Source organism: Arvicanthis niloticus, chromosome 20, assembly GCF_011762505.2.
Source record: "Arvicanthis niloticus isolate mArvNil1 chromosome 20, mArvNil1.pat.X, whole genome shotgun sequence".
Lineage (NCBI taxonomy): Eukaryota > Metazoa > Chordata > Mammalia > Rodentia > Muridae > Arvicanthis > Arvicanthis niloticus.
Window position 1 is genome coordinate 51,906,760 of NC_047677.1, and position 18,734 is coordinate 51,925,493.

Genomic DNA, 18,734 nt, shown 5'->3' on the forward strand with positions numbered 1-18,734 from the left:
GATTTTCACTGTTTTTCCAGACCTCCATTTCCAATTCTCCAATCTCATTCCCATTTTGCAGCAGAGAGCTTTTAGAGGCCTGTCTACCTGCTCTTCCCCTGTGGACTCCACAGACCCTCCGGGCAGACCCAGTTTTCCTCACGCCTATAGATTTTTCTCACTCCCACTCTCCCATCCAATCTCCATTCATTTTTGTCAGCTCCAACACCTAGAAAAACATTCTCTCTGGGAATCCACAGTGTCCCCACCTGGCAGGGACACAGAAACACTCTGTATCAGGCAACCCACAGACACCACATGCTCCTAAAATCCAGTGAAGACAACAGAAACAAAGGAGTGGAAAACCCACCCTACAAAGACAAGACAAGATGTAAACAGCTAAAATCACAACCACCCCAATGCAGAATGAAAACGTAATCAAACAGCCAGCACAACACGCTTTTGCCAGAATCCAGAAACTACTACTATAAGTCCTGAGAAGTGGAATATAGTTAAAGCACAATAAAGGATATTTACAGGACACCCACAGTCAAGATCAACTTAAATGAAGAAAAACTCAAGTAGATTTCACTAAAAAGTAAAGGTCAAACACTCTCTCAAGACCTTCTCAATATAATATTGGCAGTCTTACCATGAAATACAACTATAGGAGACAACTATAGTTGTAGTGATAGTTGTAAATGCCCTGAAGATAACATGAGGCATTCAACAATCAAAGGCACCCTTGTGGTTTTTTTCTCCTTTATTCATTGATATATGCACTTTACATCCTGATTGCAGTCCCCTTTCCTCCTCTCTTTCCAGTCCCATCCTCCAACTCCAACTCCCCTTTCCCTATTTGTCCTCCCTTTCTCTTCAGAAAATTGGAAGCCCCCCATGCTACCCACTTTTACATACCAGGTTGCCTCAGGACTAAGTGCATTCTTTCCCACTGAGGCCAGACAAGGCAGCCCAGCTGGGGGAACGGGCTCCAAAGACAGCCAACAGAGTCTGAGTCATGGACAGCCCCTGCTCCAGTTGTTATAGGACCACTATGAAGACCAAGCTATATATGTGTAGAGGGCTTAAGTCCAGTCCATGGATGCTCTTTGGTTGGTAGTACAGAATCTTTGAGCCTCCATAGTCCCCGGCTTTTGAGGTCTTCTTGTGGTGTCCTTGACTCCTCTGGTTCCCTCAGTCCTTCTCCTGAATCTACCACAAGACTCCCTGAACCCGGCCAAATGTTGTGCAGTGGGTTCTACATCTGTTTCTATCAGCTGTTGGATGAAGAGTCTCAGATGACAGTTATGCTGGGCTCCTACCAGCAAGCATAGCTGAGTATCATTAATAGTGTCAGTGGGTTTGTTTGATATTTTTTCTTTTTCTTTTGTTGTTTGTTTTTAGAGTGAGAGTCCGCTGTGTAAAACTAACTTTACATTTGCATTTTTATTTTGGGGTTGTTGGGAAAAAAGATATAAGGCTGGGGATCCCAGGGTTCTTCCCGCCATGCTGTGGGTCCTCGGCTGGGAACGCTCTGGGTTCCTCCAGCTGGAAGTTGGGCCCGGCTGGTCATTAACTAAAAGCCTCTCCCTGGCTCCTCATGGTTCTTCATAGAGGTGCGGCCCCAATACAGGAGGAAGCCCTTGGGTTTCCAAAACTGGTTTATTCACATGGCAGATGGTGGATGGATCTGGATGCATACCCCCATAAACCCAGGATCGACCTGAGTTAAAAGGGGAGGGGAGAAGCGGGGAGGGGCTGGGGAGGAATGTTTAATGGCTCCACCTCTGGCCTTCAGGTACCTCATTAGTATGTAAATCTCTCTAGGGCCTGTTTGCGCCCTCCACCTGTGTATGTGACTGAAGGGTGAAGGTGGAATGGAGATTAGACCTCGTGTTAGGCCCAACATTGGGTTAGGAATGGGAACTGTGTCCAGTTCTCTTCTCAGTGTAGGGAGCCCATCTGGTGTACTTGTGCAGGCCCTGTGCATCCTATCACAGTGTCTGGGAGTTCACATGTGCTTGAGTACTCCTGTGTTTTGAAGACCTCATTTCCTTAGTGACCTCATCCCCTCTGGCTCTTATATTCTTTCATCCCCTCTGACTCTTACATTCTTTTTGCATCCTCTTTTGCAGGATTCTATGAGCTCTGACCGAGAGAACTGATAGAGATACCCCATTTAGGAGTGAGTGCTTCTAAATTTTTCATTCTCTGTACACTGTTCAGTTGTCAATCTCTGTATTTGTTTCCATATAACACATATGGAAGCTTCTCTGAAGATGCTGAGCAAGACACTAGTCTACAAATATTGCAAAATGATCCAAGGAGTTATTTTATTGCTATATCTCCTTAGCAGTACTTTTTTTTTTTTTTTAAATCTATATCACTAGTCTATATAGTCTCAGTTTCTTGGCCATTCAACAGTGTCAGAAATGGGTTCCCTCTTGTGAAATGGTTGTTAATCCCACAATTTATGTGCCACAATTGTATCAATTTACCTTACATATATTTCACCATTGTAGATAGAAAAGTTTGTGTCTGTGTTACCATTTGCCTTTCTTCTTTGGAAACTCTCCGTTGTACTTTTTAGTACTACAAACATCAGTCTACAGAGGTGAAAAACCATTAAATTAACCCATTCCTGGTTGGAAGGCCCATTTGGAGATGAGAGATATTTTCTGGCTCCTCTGTTTTTCGCCATTTTATTGATTGCCTTCATGTATGCATATATTTTAGGAAGCTTCCACTACATTAGGTTTCCATCCCACTCCTCAAATGATGCAGACATTTATCTGTTTCTTCTTGCATTTCTTCCCTTATCCTTTTCCCTTCCTTTCTGGGTTTGATACTCCTGTCCCAGTGCCTGCCATATACACCCATAATTATCTATTGTATTTTCCATTCTTAGATAGACACACAGCCTAGTTCCTTACTCTATACCTAACTTCTGTGACTATGTAGATTGTAGCTTGTTTATCGATGGCTTAACAGGTAGTATCCAAAATACAAGTGAATATGTACCATTCCAAATATAATCTTTTTGGGTCTGGATTACATTATTCAGGATAATTTTTCCTAACTCCACTTATTTCCTGGGGAATTCCATTATTTCATTTTTTAATGAATGAGAAATATTATATTGTGTAAATATGCCACATTGTCTTCATCCATTGACAATTATCAAGGCAGGTTCTAATTTCTGGCTATGATAAATAGAGCTTCAGCCAACATAAGTGAGCAACAATCTCTGTAGTAGGATTTAAAGTCTTTTGTGTATGCCCAGGAACTATATATACCTGGATCCTGAGATATATCTAGTCTCACCTTCTCAAGGACCCCCAAAGTGATTTTTATAGTAGCTGTAAACTTGTACTCCTATAAACAGTAGATGGATGTTCCCTTACTGTAAATCCTGGCCAACAGAAGCTGTCAGGTGTGGAGCTCGTACATATTTTGCCTTTCAGTATATCCTGTTTAGTCACAGCAACAGATTTACAACTAATCATGGAACAACAAAAATACATGGAATCAAGTAAGTAGTACTGCTGGGGACAAGAAGAGATCTTTCTTCTCCTCCTTGGTTTTTCTTGAGGCAGCCTGGTGGGGATGGAAGTGGAAGACAATTGGCCAGGTTGGGGTGGGGGGTAAGACTTGGTCTTAGGAGGTTCAGGGTAAAGCCTTGGGCCTCAAGAGATATTTAGGGTTGCTGTAACAAAAGTTTATTTATCTATACTAGAAAAGTTTACTTACTATGCTACTGTAGCTGGCCTGCCATCCTGTGGCCAGAAACTGCGGTCTCTGGCACCCAGCACTCCAGCCCAAAACCAGCAAAGGATTAAGTAAATGGCCTTGTACTATCCTAAAAATTTCTTCTGAGGGTAAAACTTCAGGCTTAGGTGATTAACACCTGTAGCCTAACAGCAGAGGATTAGGCAAACAGCCTTTGTACTCACTCTCTCAGCAGGAACTGCTGGGCCCTGACTTATGCTTGCTAGCCTGAGGTCTCAGGAAGAAAAAAAAAAAAAAAACTTAGAAAAGTTACAATAGAGTTTATTACTAAGTGTAAAAAAGTTTCCTATGAAGGCTATCTGAGGGGAAAGGTGGAAAGGTCCTAAGAGGGGAAAAGGAAAATTTTCTAACAAAGAAAAAATTCTAAGGGAAAAAATTTTAGGCAGGGGAAAGGGAAAGGAAAGGAAGAATGACTCCTAATGAACCACTACATCTATGAGTAGTCTTCTATGACTACTCTCTCTTTGTCTTTGTCTTCAGTACTTATGCATCTTTCAGAGTACATGGTCACATGCTACAAAGTTAATCACAAGTTCACACCAAAAATCAAATCATAAATCGAAATAGAAGTTTACAACACAGAATGCTTACCTGCATATCCATTAGGAGCAATTATCAAGCTAAACAACCATCACCTGTCTAATTCCACAGGTTCACTGAAGGTTTAAAATTATAACTAACAATTTAGTGAAGTTTTGTATAGATAGACCCAGGCAATATTTTCTCTTTTGTCCCATTACCTATAATAAATCATGAGTTCTCTTTTAGTGACTGTTGGTTAATTGTTTTATGACCTCATTGGAATGTGCTCTGAGCAGGAGAAAGTCCGGTTACTATCTAAGGGCAATTAACTGATGACACTCAGGACACTGGTGTTGCGGTAAATCTCTCGCCCATTGGAAGTCCATTGAATAAAGACACAAGTCAATAAGTATCAAATGAATGCTGCATGCCTAGATTGGGCAGATTTACCATTAAACTACACTATTTCCCCGGCTATGAGCGCTCTTAACAACTTGCGGTTTCCTAGGTCAAGGCCTTCTTCGTCTTCTCTCTCTCTCGACCACACTGGCAGAGTTCTCATTGCAGTTTTGACTATCAGAGAGGGACCTAATATAGGTCCCTTTATAAAAGAACTTAGTAATCATTGAAAAATTTTAGGAATTCTTATAGAATCATCATTAAGACTTAAGAAGTCTCTTTTTGTAGGCACTTAGAGCTATGAGTTTTCCTCTTAGTACTGCTTTCATGGAGTCCCACAAGTTTTGGTATGATGTGTCTTCATTTTCATTAAATTCTCAAAATTCTTTAATTTCTTTCTTTATTTCTTCCTTGACCAAGTCATCATTGAGTAGAGCATTGTTCAGTTTCCACGTGTATGTGGGCTTTCCGTTGTTTTTTTCCATGTCAAAGATGAGTCTTAGTCCATGGTGGTCTGATAGGGTACAAGGGATTATTTCAATCTTTTTGTACCTGTTGAGGCCTGTTTTGTGACCAATTATATGGTCTATTTTGGAGAAGGTACTATGAGGTGCTGAAAAAAAGGTGTATTCTTTTGTTTTAGGATGAAATGTTCTATAGATATCAGTTAAGTCCAATTGGTTCATAACTTCTGTTAGTTTTATTGTGGCTATGTTTAGTTTCTGTTTTCATGATCTGTCCATTACTGAGAGTGGGGTGTTGAAATCTCCCACTATTATTATGTGAGGTGAAATGTATGCTTTAAGCTTCAGTAAAGTTTCTTTTAGGAATGTGGGTGCCCTTGCATTTGGGGCAAAGATGTTCAGAATTGAGAGTTCATCTTGGTACATTTTTCCTTTGATGAATATGAAGTGCCCTTCCTTATCTTTTTTGATTACTTTTGGTTGAAAATCGATATTATTTGATATTAGAATCGATACTCCAGCTCGTTTCTTGGGACCATTTGCTTGGAAGATTATTTTCCATCCTTTTACTCTGAGGTAGTTTCTGTCTTTTTCACAGAGGTGCATTTCATGTCTGTGACAAAATGCTGGGTCATTTTATATATCCAGTCTGATAGTCTATGTCTTTTTATTGGAGAATTCAGTCCATTGATATTAAGAGATATTAAAGAAAAATCAATGTTGCTTCCTTTTATTTTTATCATTGGAAGTGGAATTATCTTTGTGTAGCTATCTTCTTTTGGGGTTGTTGGAAGATTACTTTCTTGCTTTTTCTATGTTGTAGTTTCCCTCCTTGTATTGGAGTTTGGAAAGAGCATACACTAACACCTTGACAACACACCTGAAAGTGTTAGAACAAAAAGAAGCTAATATTCCCAAGAGGAGTAGAAGGCAGGAAATAATCAAACTCAGGGCTGAAATCAACCAAGTAGAAACAACAACAACAACAACAAAAAATATACAAAATATCAACAAAACCAGGAGCTGGTTCTTTGAGAAAATCAACAAGATAGATAAACCCTTAGCCAGACTAACCAAAGGGCACAGAGACAGTATTCAAATTAATAAAATCAGAACTGAAAAGGGAGACATAACAACAGAAACAGAGGAAATTAAAAAAATTATCAGATCCTACTACAAAGGCCTATACTCAACAAAATTAGAAAATCTGGATGAAACTGACAAATTTCTAGATAGATACCAAGTATCAAAATTAAATCAGGAGCAGATAAACCATCTAAACAGTCTCATAACCCCTAAAGAAATAGAGGCAGTCATTAAAAGTCTCTCCACCAAAAAAGGGCCCAGAACCAGATCGTTTTAGTGTAGAATTCTATCAGACCTTAAAGGAAGACCTAATACCAATTCTCTTCAAACTATTCCACAGAATAGAAACAGAAGGAAAAATACCCAATTTGTTCTATGAAGCTACAATTACGCTCATACCTAAACCTCACAAAGACCCAACAAAAAAAGAGAACTACAAACCAATCTTGCTTTTGAGTATTAATGCAAAAATACTCAATAAAATTCTCACAAACCAAATCCAAGAACACATCAAAACAATCATCCATCATGATCAAGTAGGCTTTATCCCAGAAATGCAGGGATGGTTCAATATTCGGAAATCCATCAATGTAATCCACTACATAAATAAACTCAAAGAAAAAAACCACAAGATCATCTCACTAGATGCCAAGAAAGCATTTGACAAAATTCTACATCTCTTCATGTTAAAAGTCTTGGAAAGATCAGGAATTCAAGGCACATACCTAAACATAGTAAAAAGCAATATACAGCAAGCCAGTAGCCAACATCAAACTAAATGGAGAGAAACTTGAAGCAATCCCACTAAGATCAGAGACTGGACAAGGCTGCCACTCTAACCCTACATATTCAATATAGGACTCGAAGTCCTAGCCCGAGCAATTAGACAACAAAAGGAAGTCAAAGGGATACAAATAGGAAAGGAAGAAGTCAAAGGTTCACTATTTATTGATGATATGATAGTATACTTAAGTGACCCTAAAACTTCCACCAGAGAACTCCTAAACCTGATAAGCAACTTCTGCAAATATAAAATCAACTCAAACAAATCAGTAGCCTTCCTCTATTCAAAGTATAAACAGGCTGAGAAAGAAATTAGGGAAATGATACCCTTCACAATAGTCACAAATAATATAAAATACCTTGGAATGAATCTAACCAAGCAAGTAAAAGATCTGTATGACAGGAACTTCAAGTCTCTGAAGAATGAAATAGAAGATCTCAGAAGATGGAAAGATCTCCCATGCTCATGGATTGGCAGGGTTAATTTAGTAAAAATGACCATCTTGCCAAAAGCAATCTACAGATTCAATGCAATTCCTATCAAAATTCCAAATCATATCTTTATAGAGATAAAAAGAGCAATTTGCAAATTTATTTGGAACAACAAAAAAACCCAGGATAGCGAGAACTATTCTCAACAATAAAAGAACTTCTGGGGGAATCACCATCCCTGACCTCAAACTGTACTACAGAGCAATAGTGATCAAAACTGCATGCTATTGGTACAAAGACAGGCAGGAAGATCAATGGAATAGAATTGAAGATCCAGAAATGAACCCACACAGTATGATCACTTGAACTTTGACAAAGGAGCTAAAACCATCCACTGGAAAAAGGACAGCATTTTCAGCAAATGGTGGTGGTTAAACTGGAGGTCAGCATGTAGAAGGATGCAAATCAATCTATTCTTATGTCCTCGTACAAAGCTCAAGTCCAAGTGGATAAAGGACCTTGACATAAAACCAGATACACTGAAAATAATAGAATAGAAGGTGAGGAAGACCCTCGAATACCTAGGCACAGGGGAAAAGTTCCTGAACAGAACACCAATGGCTCAAGCTCTAAGATCAAGAATTGACAAATGGGACCTCATCAAATTGCAAAGCTTCTGTAAGGCAAAGGACATTGTCAATAAGACAAAACAGCAACCAACAGATTGGAAAAAGATCTTTACCAATCCTACATCCGATAGAGGGTTAATATCCAAGATATACAAAGAACTCAAGAAATTAGACTCCAGATAACCAAATAACCCTATTAAAAATGGGGAACAGAGCTAAACAAAGAATTCTCAACTGAGGAAACTCGAATGGCCGAGAAACACTTTAAGAAATGATCAACATCCTTAATCATCAGAGAAATGCAAATCAAAACAACCCTGAGATACCACCTCACACCAGTCAGAATTGGCTAAGATAAAAAACTCAGGTGATAGTAGATGCTGGCAAGGATGTGGAGAAAGAGGAACACTCCTCCATTGTTTGTGGGACTACAAGCTGGTACAACCACTCTGGAAATCAGTCTGGCGCTTCCTCAAAAAATTGGACATACCATTACCTGTGGATCCAGCTATACCACTCCTGGGTATATACCCAGAAGATTCTCCAACATATAACAAGGACATATGCTCCACTATGTTCATAGCAGCCTTATTTATAATAGCCAGAAGCTGGAAAGAACCAAGATGTCCTTCAACAGAGGAATGGTTACAAAAAAAATGTGGTACATTTACACAATGGAGTATTACTCAGCTATTATAAAAGATGAATTTGAGAAATTCTTAGTTCCATTTATCATCCTGAGTGAGTTAACCCAATCACAAAAGAACACACCTGGTATTTACTCACTGATAAGTGGATGTTAGCCCAAAATCTTGGAATAGCCAAGACTCAACACACAGACCACATGAAGCTCATGAAGAAGGAAAACCAAGTGTGGATGCCTTGGTCCTACTTAGAAGGAATAACAAAAATACTCAAGGGAGCAAATATGAAACAAAGTGTGGGACAGAAACTGAAGGAGGGGTCACCTGGAGACCATTCCACCTGGGTATTCAACCCATGTACAGTCACCAAAGGTAGACATGATGTGGATGGCAGGAAGTGCATGCTGACAAAGCCTGATATAGCTGTCTCCTTAGAGGTCTGCCAAAGGCTGACACATTCAGAGACCAATGCTCACAGCTAACCACTGATCTGATCAAGAGTCTCCCAATGGAGAAGCTGGAGAGAAGACTAAAGGAGCAGAAAGGGTTTGTGGCCACAAAAAGAGAGTAACAATACCAACCAACCAGAGCTCCCCAAAGTCTAAACCACCAGCCTGGAAGCACATTGGGAGGGACCCATGACTCCATCATGAAGGGGAGGAAGGCCTTGTTGGGTATAGGTGGGAGATGAGATTCTTGCTCCCATGAAGAATGAACACTGAGTAGGGGGGAATTTGAGGGTGGGGAGGTGGGAGTGGGGGGGGTAGGTGGGAGCACATTCTCATAGCAGCATGAGGAGGGCAGATGGGGGCAGATGGGATAGGAGGTCCCTGGGTGATGGGATTAGGCAGTCCCTGGGTGGTGGTGGGGGATGGGAGTAAGGGAATAAAATCTGAATTGTATATAATATCCAATAAAAATAATTTTAAAAAAAGACTTAAGAAGTCATCTATTTGTCTATATAGCATCACCACAAGACAGTACATCTTTGTGGATCTGAAGAAATCTGCTCCAAAGGGGTGTGCTATTGCTTAGTGATTGTTACATATGTTTAATAATAATTATTATTAACAATAATTGATAATAATGGGAAAACATATTAACAGCAGGAATCTTTCCTAAAATAAGTCCCCCACAGTCTTGCTGGATGGGAGCTCACTTTGTGGCAGATTATATAATAATCCAAGGCAAGCATTTCAGGATGATCATCTGCTAATGATTAGCTTGTCCCATTATGGCTCCTGACACAGTACCACAAGCTTGTTATTTGTAGACAATGTCAAAGAAAATAAAGTGTACTTGAAACATTTATAGCAGTAATGCTACAATGGGTATAATAATAAGATTGTCAGAATACTAAAGTAAAAGTACTTTATATATTACTGATATTCAGTTTAACGATTAGTATTCTGTCCAGGATGAAATAAGATTGTGGAAACCTTCATCTCTCACAAAAGTGTACAGCCAAAGACTTGTGACATTTGTGTAATCACACAAAAAGAGGACAAAAAAGTTACTCAATGTTTCAGAAAAACTATTGTACATACTACTTCTCTTGAGCTCAAACTGTCATGAAATAGCCATGCCCAAGTGTTTGTTTGTCCAAGGCAGTGTGTCTGCATGTTCATTTTCTCTGCAGGAAAACTCTCACTTGAAAATAAAGTTTCTTTAAGTAGGAAAAAAATTTGGAAGAGACTTAGATATCCTCAAAGGAATAAATGAACAACACAAAAACCATATGAATTGTTGATTCCTGACATTTCTGTTTCATTATTTGTGGTCCAAAGTATGATATGTGGGCTGATTTGAAGAGAGGAAAGGAAATGGAACTAGAATAAAATTATATTATCATAGCAAAATTAAAATAAATTATTAAAAAATAGAACTGAGAAAAGTGAAAGCAGGTGAGAGGCAAGGTTGCCTTCCATCTCACTTGTTTATACACAAACTAGCGTCTATGTCTGAGAGCAACCCAGCATGGAGAAAATGTAATGATTTTATTCCACTTTTACAGAACAAGTGGGTGTTCACAATACCAACATGTTAAGTTTGTGTAAGTGATGTGACAGACATGTTTTAATGGATTAGCATGACAGGATATAGAGGGAACTATGGGAAATAAAAAAATGTGCCTGCATGGTCAAATTGAAGAAACATTTCACTTCTTCATTTTTTAAGTATAAGAATGAGTCTGAGAAAGTTTAATATAACATGTGGGAAAATGAATTTGAGACATCCCATTGAAACTCAAGCTTTTTCCAGCTCTCTTTGGCCATTAACTGTATCAGTAAACCCTAGGATTATTAGGTTATAAATATTATACATTAGACAACACTAGTCATCTCTGTTTTGTGTTTGTATCATATTTGGAGATAACTCTTATTTTCCTTTTCTTTTATTCAAGTTGTTCAAGGCATTTATTCATATAAATACAAAAGTTATAGATAAGGACAGTCAAGGTTATTATTTGATCTGAGGTTTGTTTGGAAAGCAAAAATTATATAGGATTTAAAAATGCTGAGGACCTGATTATGTAACTTCTACACACCCTACTTTACTTTTTCTCACTTAACTAAACAAGATTTTAAAAGCATATTGGGTCTGTCACAGGATCTGTTTGGAAATCAGGTAACCAAGCTTGGAACAGGTGATCTCAGAGTCACAAATGGCCCAGCATAGACCAGGGTGATGGAAAATTGGCTCAGATGATCATTGCTGTACTACTGATTTACTGATTCATAGAGTGGATTCTGAACTCCAGGAGAATGCTTTCTAATGCACCTAAGCCACCAACTTTGGTGGAAATGACTGCTGCTTAGGGTGTTTCTGTTTTTTCTCTAAGCTCATGTCTCCAGCTGGAGCACCCAGTGTTATAACCTATGTCTTGTATCTACATTCTAGATATATGAAAACCAGAAGAGAAAGTGTTTTATCTCTTGGAATAAAGGGGTAGTAATGTCTAATATTTATAGGATTCACAGGTCATTGATTGTCCATCACAGAGTTACTCCTAATAGAAAGTAAATTATATGTAAATGAACCACACAAATGCAGTTACATAAGACATTCAGAAATGAATTATTTTTAAAAAGAATTGCAAATACTTTTTGTTTGGTGTTGGGGGCGACCTTTAGCAGAAAGCGGCTAGAAAGCAGCTATCCACATGCTAGCCACACCTCCAAGGCTTATGTTATATCCAATTGCCTACAAGGGGCGTGGCAAAAGTGTATAAATACCCTAGATTTCCTTTCAAATAAAGAGACTTGATCAGAGACTTGATCAGAACATCTGTCTTGTCTCCATTCCTTGTGTCTTTTCTCCTCATCCTCACTCTCTCTCCCTCTAGACCCTGACCCGAAGACCAGAGTGGCAGTTTGAAGCCAGGCAGAGCAGAGCAGGCCGCAACATAGTAACTAACCAGGCTTTTTAAGTCTTTTGTCTCAAGCCAGGTAGAGCTGAGCCAGTTGCAACAGTTTGGGTTCTACAACAAAGCTTTTGGTACTTGTGAAAAAAAGAAACTAATGTCACAAAACACAAAATCCCCAAAATTATTCTATACATTTGAAAGACCAATGTTCTCAAAGAAAATAACTTTATTAAATGAAGACATTCTACATATCTAGTAGAGAAAACAACAAAATACTTATAAACCAAATATTGGCTATTTACCCAAATCATTTTGGAATGATAAGCCAATATTTTGTCAGCAGAAATTAATGGATGCTCGTGTAAATAATTTGAAAATATAAGGTTAGAAAATGGTATTGATTTTCTTATGTTATAATTCAATCAACTAATGAAATAACAGGCTAGCACATGATTTTCAGAATATATGAAACTCAAAAAGAATCAAATGTAGTTTACGTGCCTTTGCAGATGGATTGAACAGTCCAGTGTCTGAGAGGTAAAAGATCTTGTGATCAGTCACTTGTGGTAGTATCTTGAAAATCTAGACTGACCAACTTCTGTTATTATAGGTGTCAAAATCTAAGACTAAATATACTATATAAAAATTTGAATAGGAAAGTGGCCTGAATAATAGAACTAGAGACTGAAGAATTGTTTAGTTCACTATAAAACAAGGGATTATCATTCTTATAGAGCTTCTTACAAAAAGAAAAGGAAATATATAAGATTAAAATAATATGAAAACTAACAAGTATTACCAATGTGTTTGATCTGTTGAGCTATCACACATTTGAAGAAATACAGCAAAGTTGTATTATTACAGAAATACAAATCCCGACATTCCAGTGTTATTTGTCACTGTGTTCCATGCTTCTGGCAGGATGTCATGCAGCTCTGAGTTTCTGTCTGCATCCATAGTTCTTCATGCACTAGTAAGGTCATGCGAGGTTTAGAAGTGCTTTGGTCCTTGTATGTGTCACATTGACACATACAAGACATTTTTTGTAGAAAGCAGTGGTCACATCATTTAAGAGAGTTAAATATTTTCTTCACTTTGATCCAATAAATATATTCTTTAAAGTTATACAGACAAAGCTTGATAACTTACATATTAATGTATCAAATTACTTAATAATAACTAAGTATTGAAAATATTTTATATAGGAAAAATGAAGGAATACATACACATAAATTTTAATATAAATTGAAAGCTGAAGTTCAAGATAAATTTAAAAATAAGACTGTACAAATTTATCTATTGATATCATGTGCACTTATACCAATATGTATATTAACAGACAAAAATAATTTTAAAATAAAAATTTAAAAATAAATTGTTAACTTAAAATTATAATTTGTAGGTGGACCTAGAACTATTAGTATTACTTTTGTGTTTTTATATTTTTGATATCACCTGTGAAAAAGTGTTAAGAAATATACTGAAATTGTCTGTGTGTCTTCATGTATATGTGTTAGAAAGTAAAGTGTAGGGAATCTATATTACAAGACATTTAAGTTTTTTATTAATCTGAAGGAACATCACTATTAATGCTAAAATGCAAATAAATAAGACAATGTTCTTCCATAAGGACATGATTATATAAGGTAGTTTATTTACAGTAAAACAGAACAAAACATTACTCTTCATTAACAGAGTTTGAAGAAATATTAGTGACTAAAATCAATCATGTGCATAATTAAGCAGTCAGAAAAAATCAGGACAAAATTATTCTAACCAGCGAATTTTGTACTAAACAGTAACTTCCTTACAACACTCTTTATGGTCTCATTTCTCAGACTATAAATAACAGGGTTGAGAGTTGGAGGTAGGACTGTGTAAAAGACAGAAAATAAGAACTCTAAAGCAGTTGGAGAGTCTGAGGTTGGGTTTAGATATGCAAAGGAACCTGTAGAAAGAAACAATGAGACAACAAAAAGGTGGGGCAGGCAAGTAGAGAAGACCTTAGACCTGCTTTCAGCAGAGGGCATCCTGAGAACTGTGGAGAATATGTGGCCATAGGAGATAGCAATCCCAATAAAGCAGACAAAGGCCATTGCAGCCAGGAAAGCAGCAACTCCCATTGTTACAAGGTAATCAGTAGAGCAGGAGAGCTTGAACAATTGAGGAATATCACAGAAAAAATGGTGAATTATTTTGGCCCCGCAGAATCTGATAGAGAATATGGTTGCTATATACAGGGTTCCTGGAATGCCAGTGCTTAGCCAGACAACTGTCACAACCCACCTACACTTTCTGGGACTCATGATGACCTCATAGTGGAGTGGAAGGCAGACAGCTACATAACGATCATATGACATCACTGTGAGAATGGCCAGCTCACCCCAAGCAAAACCTGTGAAGAAAAAAATCTGCAGCATACACTGGCCATATGAAATGTATCCACTTCCTGCCAGGGAACTCTCAATGTACTGGGGAACTGTGACAGAGAGGGATGAGAAGTCCAGAATGGAAAGGTGCTTCAGAAAGTAATACATTGGAGACTGGAGCTGTGGGTCCAGTGTTGTGATGGTGATAATGATGAAGTTCCCTGCTGAGCCCAATAGGTATGTCACCAAAAAGAGCAAAGCCTGCAAGATCTGCAGCTCGTGGTTGTCAGAGAACCCCATGAGGAGAAACCCATTCATTGTGGTTACATTTTTCACAATCATTTTGGTAACAGAATTTGTGGCAGGAGCTGGAGAATAAAATAATATATTAAAGGCATTAGAATAATCCCAAGGCATTATTTATTTTTTCATTAATGTTTATTTCAATAATTACACTCTATATAGTCTATTATCCATAATTATTGAGAAACTCAAGTGAGATCACATTTTTCTTATCTCCATATATCTCACACTATCCACTCATAAAACAGTAGTTAGAGGAGAATGAACAACACGGGGTTCTCTCTAGGAATGTGATTTGTTTTGCCCCATGAAAAAGAATTGTTCCACCACCACAGCTGAAACCCATTGCTTTTCTCTAAGTCATTAATAGTCAGTCAATGATGGACTGTGGAATGAGATTTTGAACGTAGATTTGGTTGGTTATGTATAACTTGGACAGGGTACCATGTTAGCAAATGAAATGGGCATTTATAGGAAATACACCCAGAATTTCAATACGGTTTGGTTGTCTACTGGACACAGCTATTCTCTCTTAGAAAACAACACTGTCATAGCAAGCAGATATTGGTTATTGTAGAATCAAATGTAAATAATGTTTTAAAAGACTATGCAGGAGGTATTGAAATCAATAAAAATACTTGTGTAAGGGGTATACTCACAAGACACTCTCAGTTTAGATATCCTATTTCACTTTAAGGAGTATTTTAGGGGACAAGCAGCCTCTATTTGAATTCTATTCTTATTTAACTGCTGTCTATAGTACTTGCCTTCACCTGTAGCCACCAACAAGTTATTAGCTCTTACCAGAACAGAAACAATTACAAAATCAGATGGTTTGTTCTTGTGATGGTTTAAGATGCAGAGGAAAATGGCCAATATCCAATGAGAGACTAGAAATTTAAAGTCATTTATGTTTCCAATAGGAGTCATGCTTTAGTTCATGGTCTTTTTGATATTTGAGGGATTGAAAATAACCCATCATTCTCCCCTTTTAAGATGCATGTTGGTGTTTGGGGGCTGATGAACATTAAATGTAGTGTCAGCTTCCTGCATGCTTTTGTTGTTGTTGTTGCTGCTGCTGTTCTATTAGTGAGTTCTAGGAAACAAAAGCAAAATAAAATATCATCACAGATTTTCAAGTTTACCTAAAATTTGTGTCCTTACAAATATAAATGCAGAATAAAATTTGAGGTCATCCTTTTTAATGTTGAGGCATTTTTCATTTAATGGCATCTCTCTTATGACAGGAAAAACTCACTCCAGCTCCCTCACACCTCTTCCTCAAAGAATGAACCTAAATCCAAATACCTGACAGGATGTTGGAATTTGATTGTAGTTAAAGTGGTCTTCAAGACAATGACATGAGAAAATGAGTCCCAGGACTTGTGGCAGCAGCATGCTGAATTCAATCCAGTATGTGCTTTACAAAAAGATCCTCCATCTATAGGAAAATAACTGACTGTTAAATAAAGTATATAACTTTTGTTTCATCTCATACAACTTTTGTGTTTGAAAGCCTCTTGTCTGCTGTTTTGTGTACCTCAGTCATAACTTGACTCTTTCTAGAATATCCTCACACTGTTTGATTTCTTCAACACCTTATATACACAACAGAAATCAGAGCAAATCAAAGATCTCCCTTATGCTTTTCACAGTTTTTATCTTTTCAAATTTTTTCTTTGTGGTTGGTAAAATGATAAACATATTTATAATTATTTTCCATAATAAATTTATATTGGTTCATTTAAATTAACATTTTAATCTGATAAATTAAACTAGTTCATTTAATATGAAGATGTCAATCTGTCAAATCAAACCAGTACAGTGAGAGTTGAGAAAGCGGAGTAATATTGATCTTTCATGGAAATGAGACAGGAGACATGTTTGGGTCCTTCCTAAAATCCACACAGATAGTTTCATCAGCTTGCAGTTAAGGATTTTAATAGAAAAAATTTAAGTGTTTGTAGCTTAAGTAATAATATGAACATCAAGTTATAATAATTTATACATATAAAATTTATACACACAGGGATGGGGTAATAATCACATTGAACATGGCTACTTGGGCTGTATCTAATGTTAATATCTGAGAGCTATTGAAGAAGTGCTATAACTGTTTAGAGATGTGTCACATATGCAAAAGTATAACTTGATAACTTTTCTCATTCAGTAGTCTTCTCACATGGTCTCTTATTATGTTTATATGAATTTTTAAAATCGGTTTATTTTCACTAAGGTGCCCTTGCTTCCTTGCTATAATGATAGCCTTACTTTTTAAAACTAAGGTTGTAAGGTTGTGTTAAAATTTCCATAAAATACTTATCTTTTCTCATGCAAGTTTAGGAAACTCACTCCAAGAAGACTTGTTGTATATGTAGCTCTCCAAGCTGATCAACAATTTCTGATATTTCTTGTCCATGATTGCAGATTTATAAATCCTATTATGTCCCTAGAGAACAATTGTGGTGAGCTGTCTCTTGTGGAGAGTGAATGGACTTGAAGGTGTACTCTCTTTTGAAATGGACTTAGACAAAGTTACTTCATTTACTCTGACCCCATGTCACCTGGGACATGGAGTCCCTAAAATTTTCCACATATCTGTTGAATGGTTTTGTGATCTAGGGGTTTAGTTGTCCTAGCTCAGTGGTTTTCAGTCCTTAGTAAACCTGTGCATCTCCAGAGAGCTGTTGGGCACCACTCTGAGTGTCTCTGAAGCAACCATTGTAGGCAATATCTCACAGGGGTAGCTTCTAGTGCAAATGCCTCAGGTAGATGGCTACTGTGTAGCAAAATTGATTATTCCTGACAGGACAAAAGAATAGATAAATTAAAGTAGAAAAATAATGGAAGAAATTATACATTTGTCAACCACATTTTACTCTATCTGTTATTTTCAAAGAATTCATAATTTATCAGTTAAACTAATGGAGGAAATTTAAATACAGCAAGAATTCATTCAATGTGAAGTTTAGAGTTAGTGTGAGGAAATCATCAGTACTGATGAATGTTCAGTGTGGCCAAGACATGATGATGCCATAGAAAAATTGATTTGCTCCTTTAAAATTACTTACTCCTTTCTACAGAAAATAAAGCATTACTTTGTTTTGCTTCAAAGAAAATCTCATGACTTCTTGAAAGTCACAAACAAAAATGCAATTACAGGATTTTGCCAAAACCTTTCTGCATATTTGAATGGTTGAATTGTGAAGAGCTTCTCCTAATTTGAAGTATTGTTTTCAGGAAAATTTCCTTAAAACAACGGAATTGAGGGAAAAATTGATCATGATATTAATTTTTCTATTACTATTTTTCCCTTGCTGGAAAATGAACTCAGCTGTGCTACTAAGCTATATCTCTACAGCTGTTCATATTTAGATTTCTACACTGATAAGAGAACCAGGTAGGTGATATTCACTGTTCTTCCAGACCTCCATTTCCAATGCCCCAATATCATTCTCACTGTGTAGCATACAGCTTGTAGAGGCCTAAATACCCTCTCTACTTCCCCTGTGGACTCCACAGGTCTTTGGGGCAGACCCAGTTTTTCTCCCTCCTACAGATTTTTCTCACCTGTACTCTCCCATCCTATCCTCATTCATTTTAGTCAGCTCCTAACACCTAGAAAAACATTTTCTCTGGGAATCCACAGTGTCCCCACCTGGCAGGGACACAGGACACTCTGTATCAGGAAACCCACATTTACCACATGCTCCTAAAAACCAGTGAAGGCAACATAAACAAAGGACTAAAAAACCAACCCTCCAAAGACAAGACAAGATATAAACACCTAGAGTCACAATCACCCCAAATCTAATTGTTTAGATGCCAGAATGAAAATATAATCAAACAGCCAGCACAACATGTTTTTGCCAGAATCCAGAAACTCTACTACTATAGGTCGTGAGAAATGGAATATTGTTAAAGCATAATAAAGAATATTTACAGGACACCCACAGTCAAGATCAACT

General features: G+C 37.4%; 1 protein-coding gene across 2 annotated transcripts; it reads right to left on the reverse strand.

Moving 5' to 3' along the window:
- Positions 1-13,728: 13,728 nt before the first annotated feature.
- LOC117724797 (olfactory receptor 14J1-like) lies at positions 13,729-16,410 on the reverse strand. Of its 2 annotated transcripts, XM_034524717.2 has the most exons (3): positions 16,075-16,409; positions 15,571-15,862; positions 13,729-14,831 (listed from the first exon to the last, which is right to left on the reverse strand). In XM_034524717.2, exon 3 carries the CDS (start codon positions 14,803-14,805, stop codon positions 13,867-13,869), a length of 939 nt encoding a protein of 312 aa, XP_034380608.1. In that variant the 5' UTR covers positions 14,806-14,831; positions 15,571-15,862; positions 16,075-16,409; the 3' UTR covers positions 13,729-13,866. The 2 variants fall into 2 exon arrangements, with proteins under 2 accessions (XP_034380608.1, XP_076773031.1); XM_076916916.1 differs by having other exon boundaries at positions 13,729-15,862; positions 16,075-16,410.
- Positions 16,411-18,734: the final 2,324 nt, after the last annotated feature.

Excerpts from the sequence above, each read along its gene's own strand:
- LOC117724797 (XM_076916916.1), bottom strand. The coding sequence starts at position 14,880 with ATGCCTTGGGATTATTCTAATGCCTTTAATATATTATTTTATTCTCCA.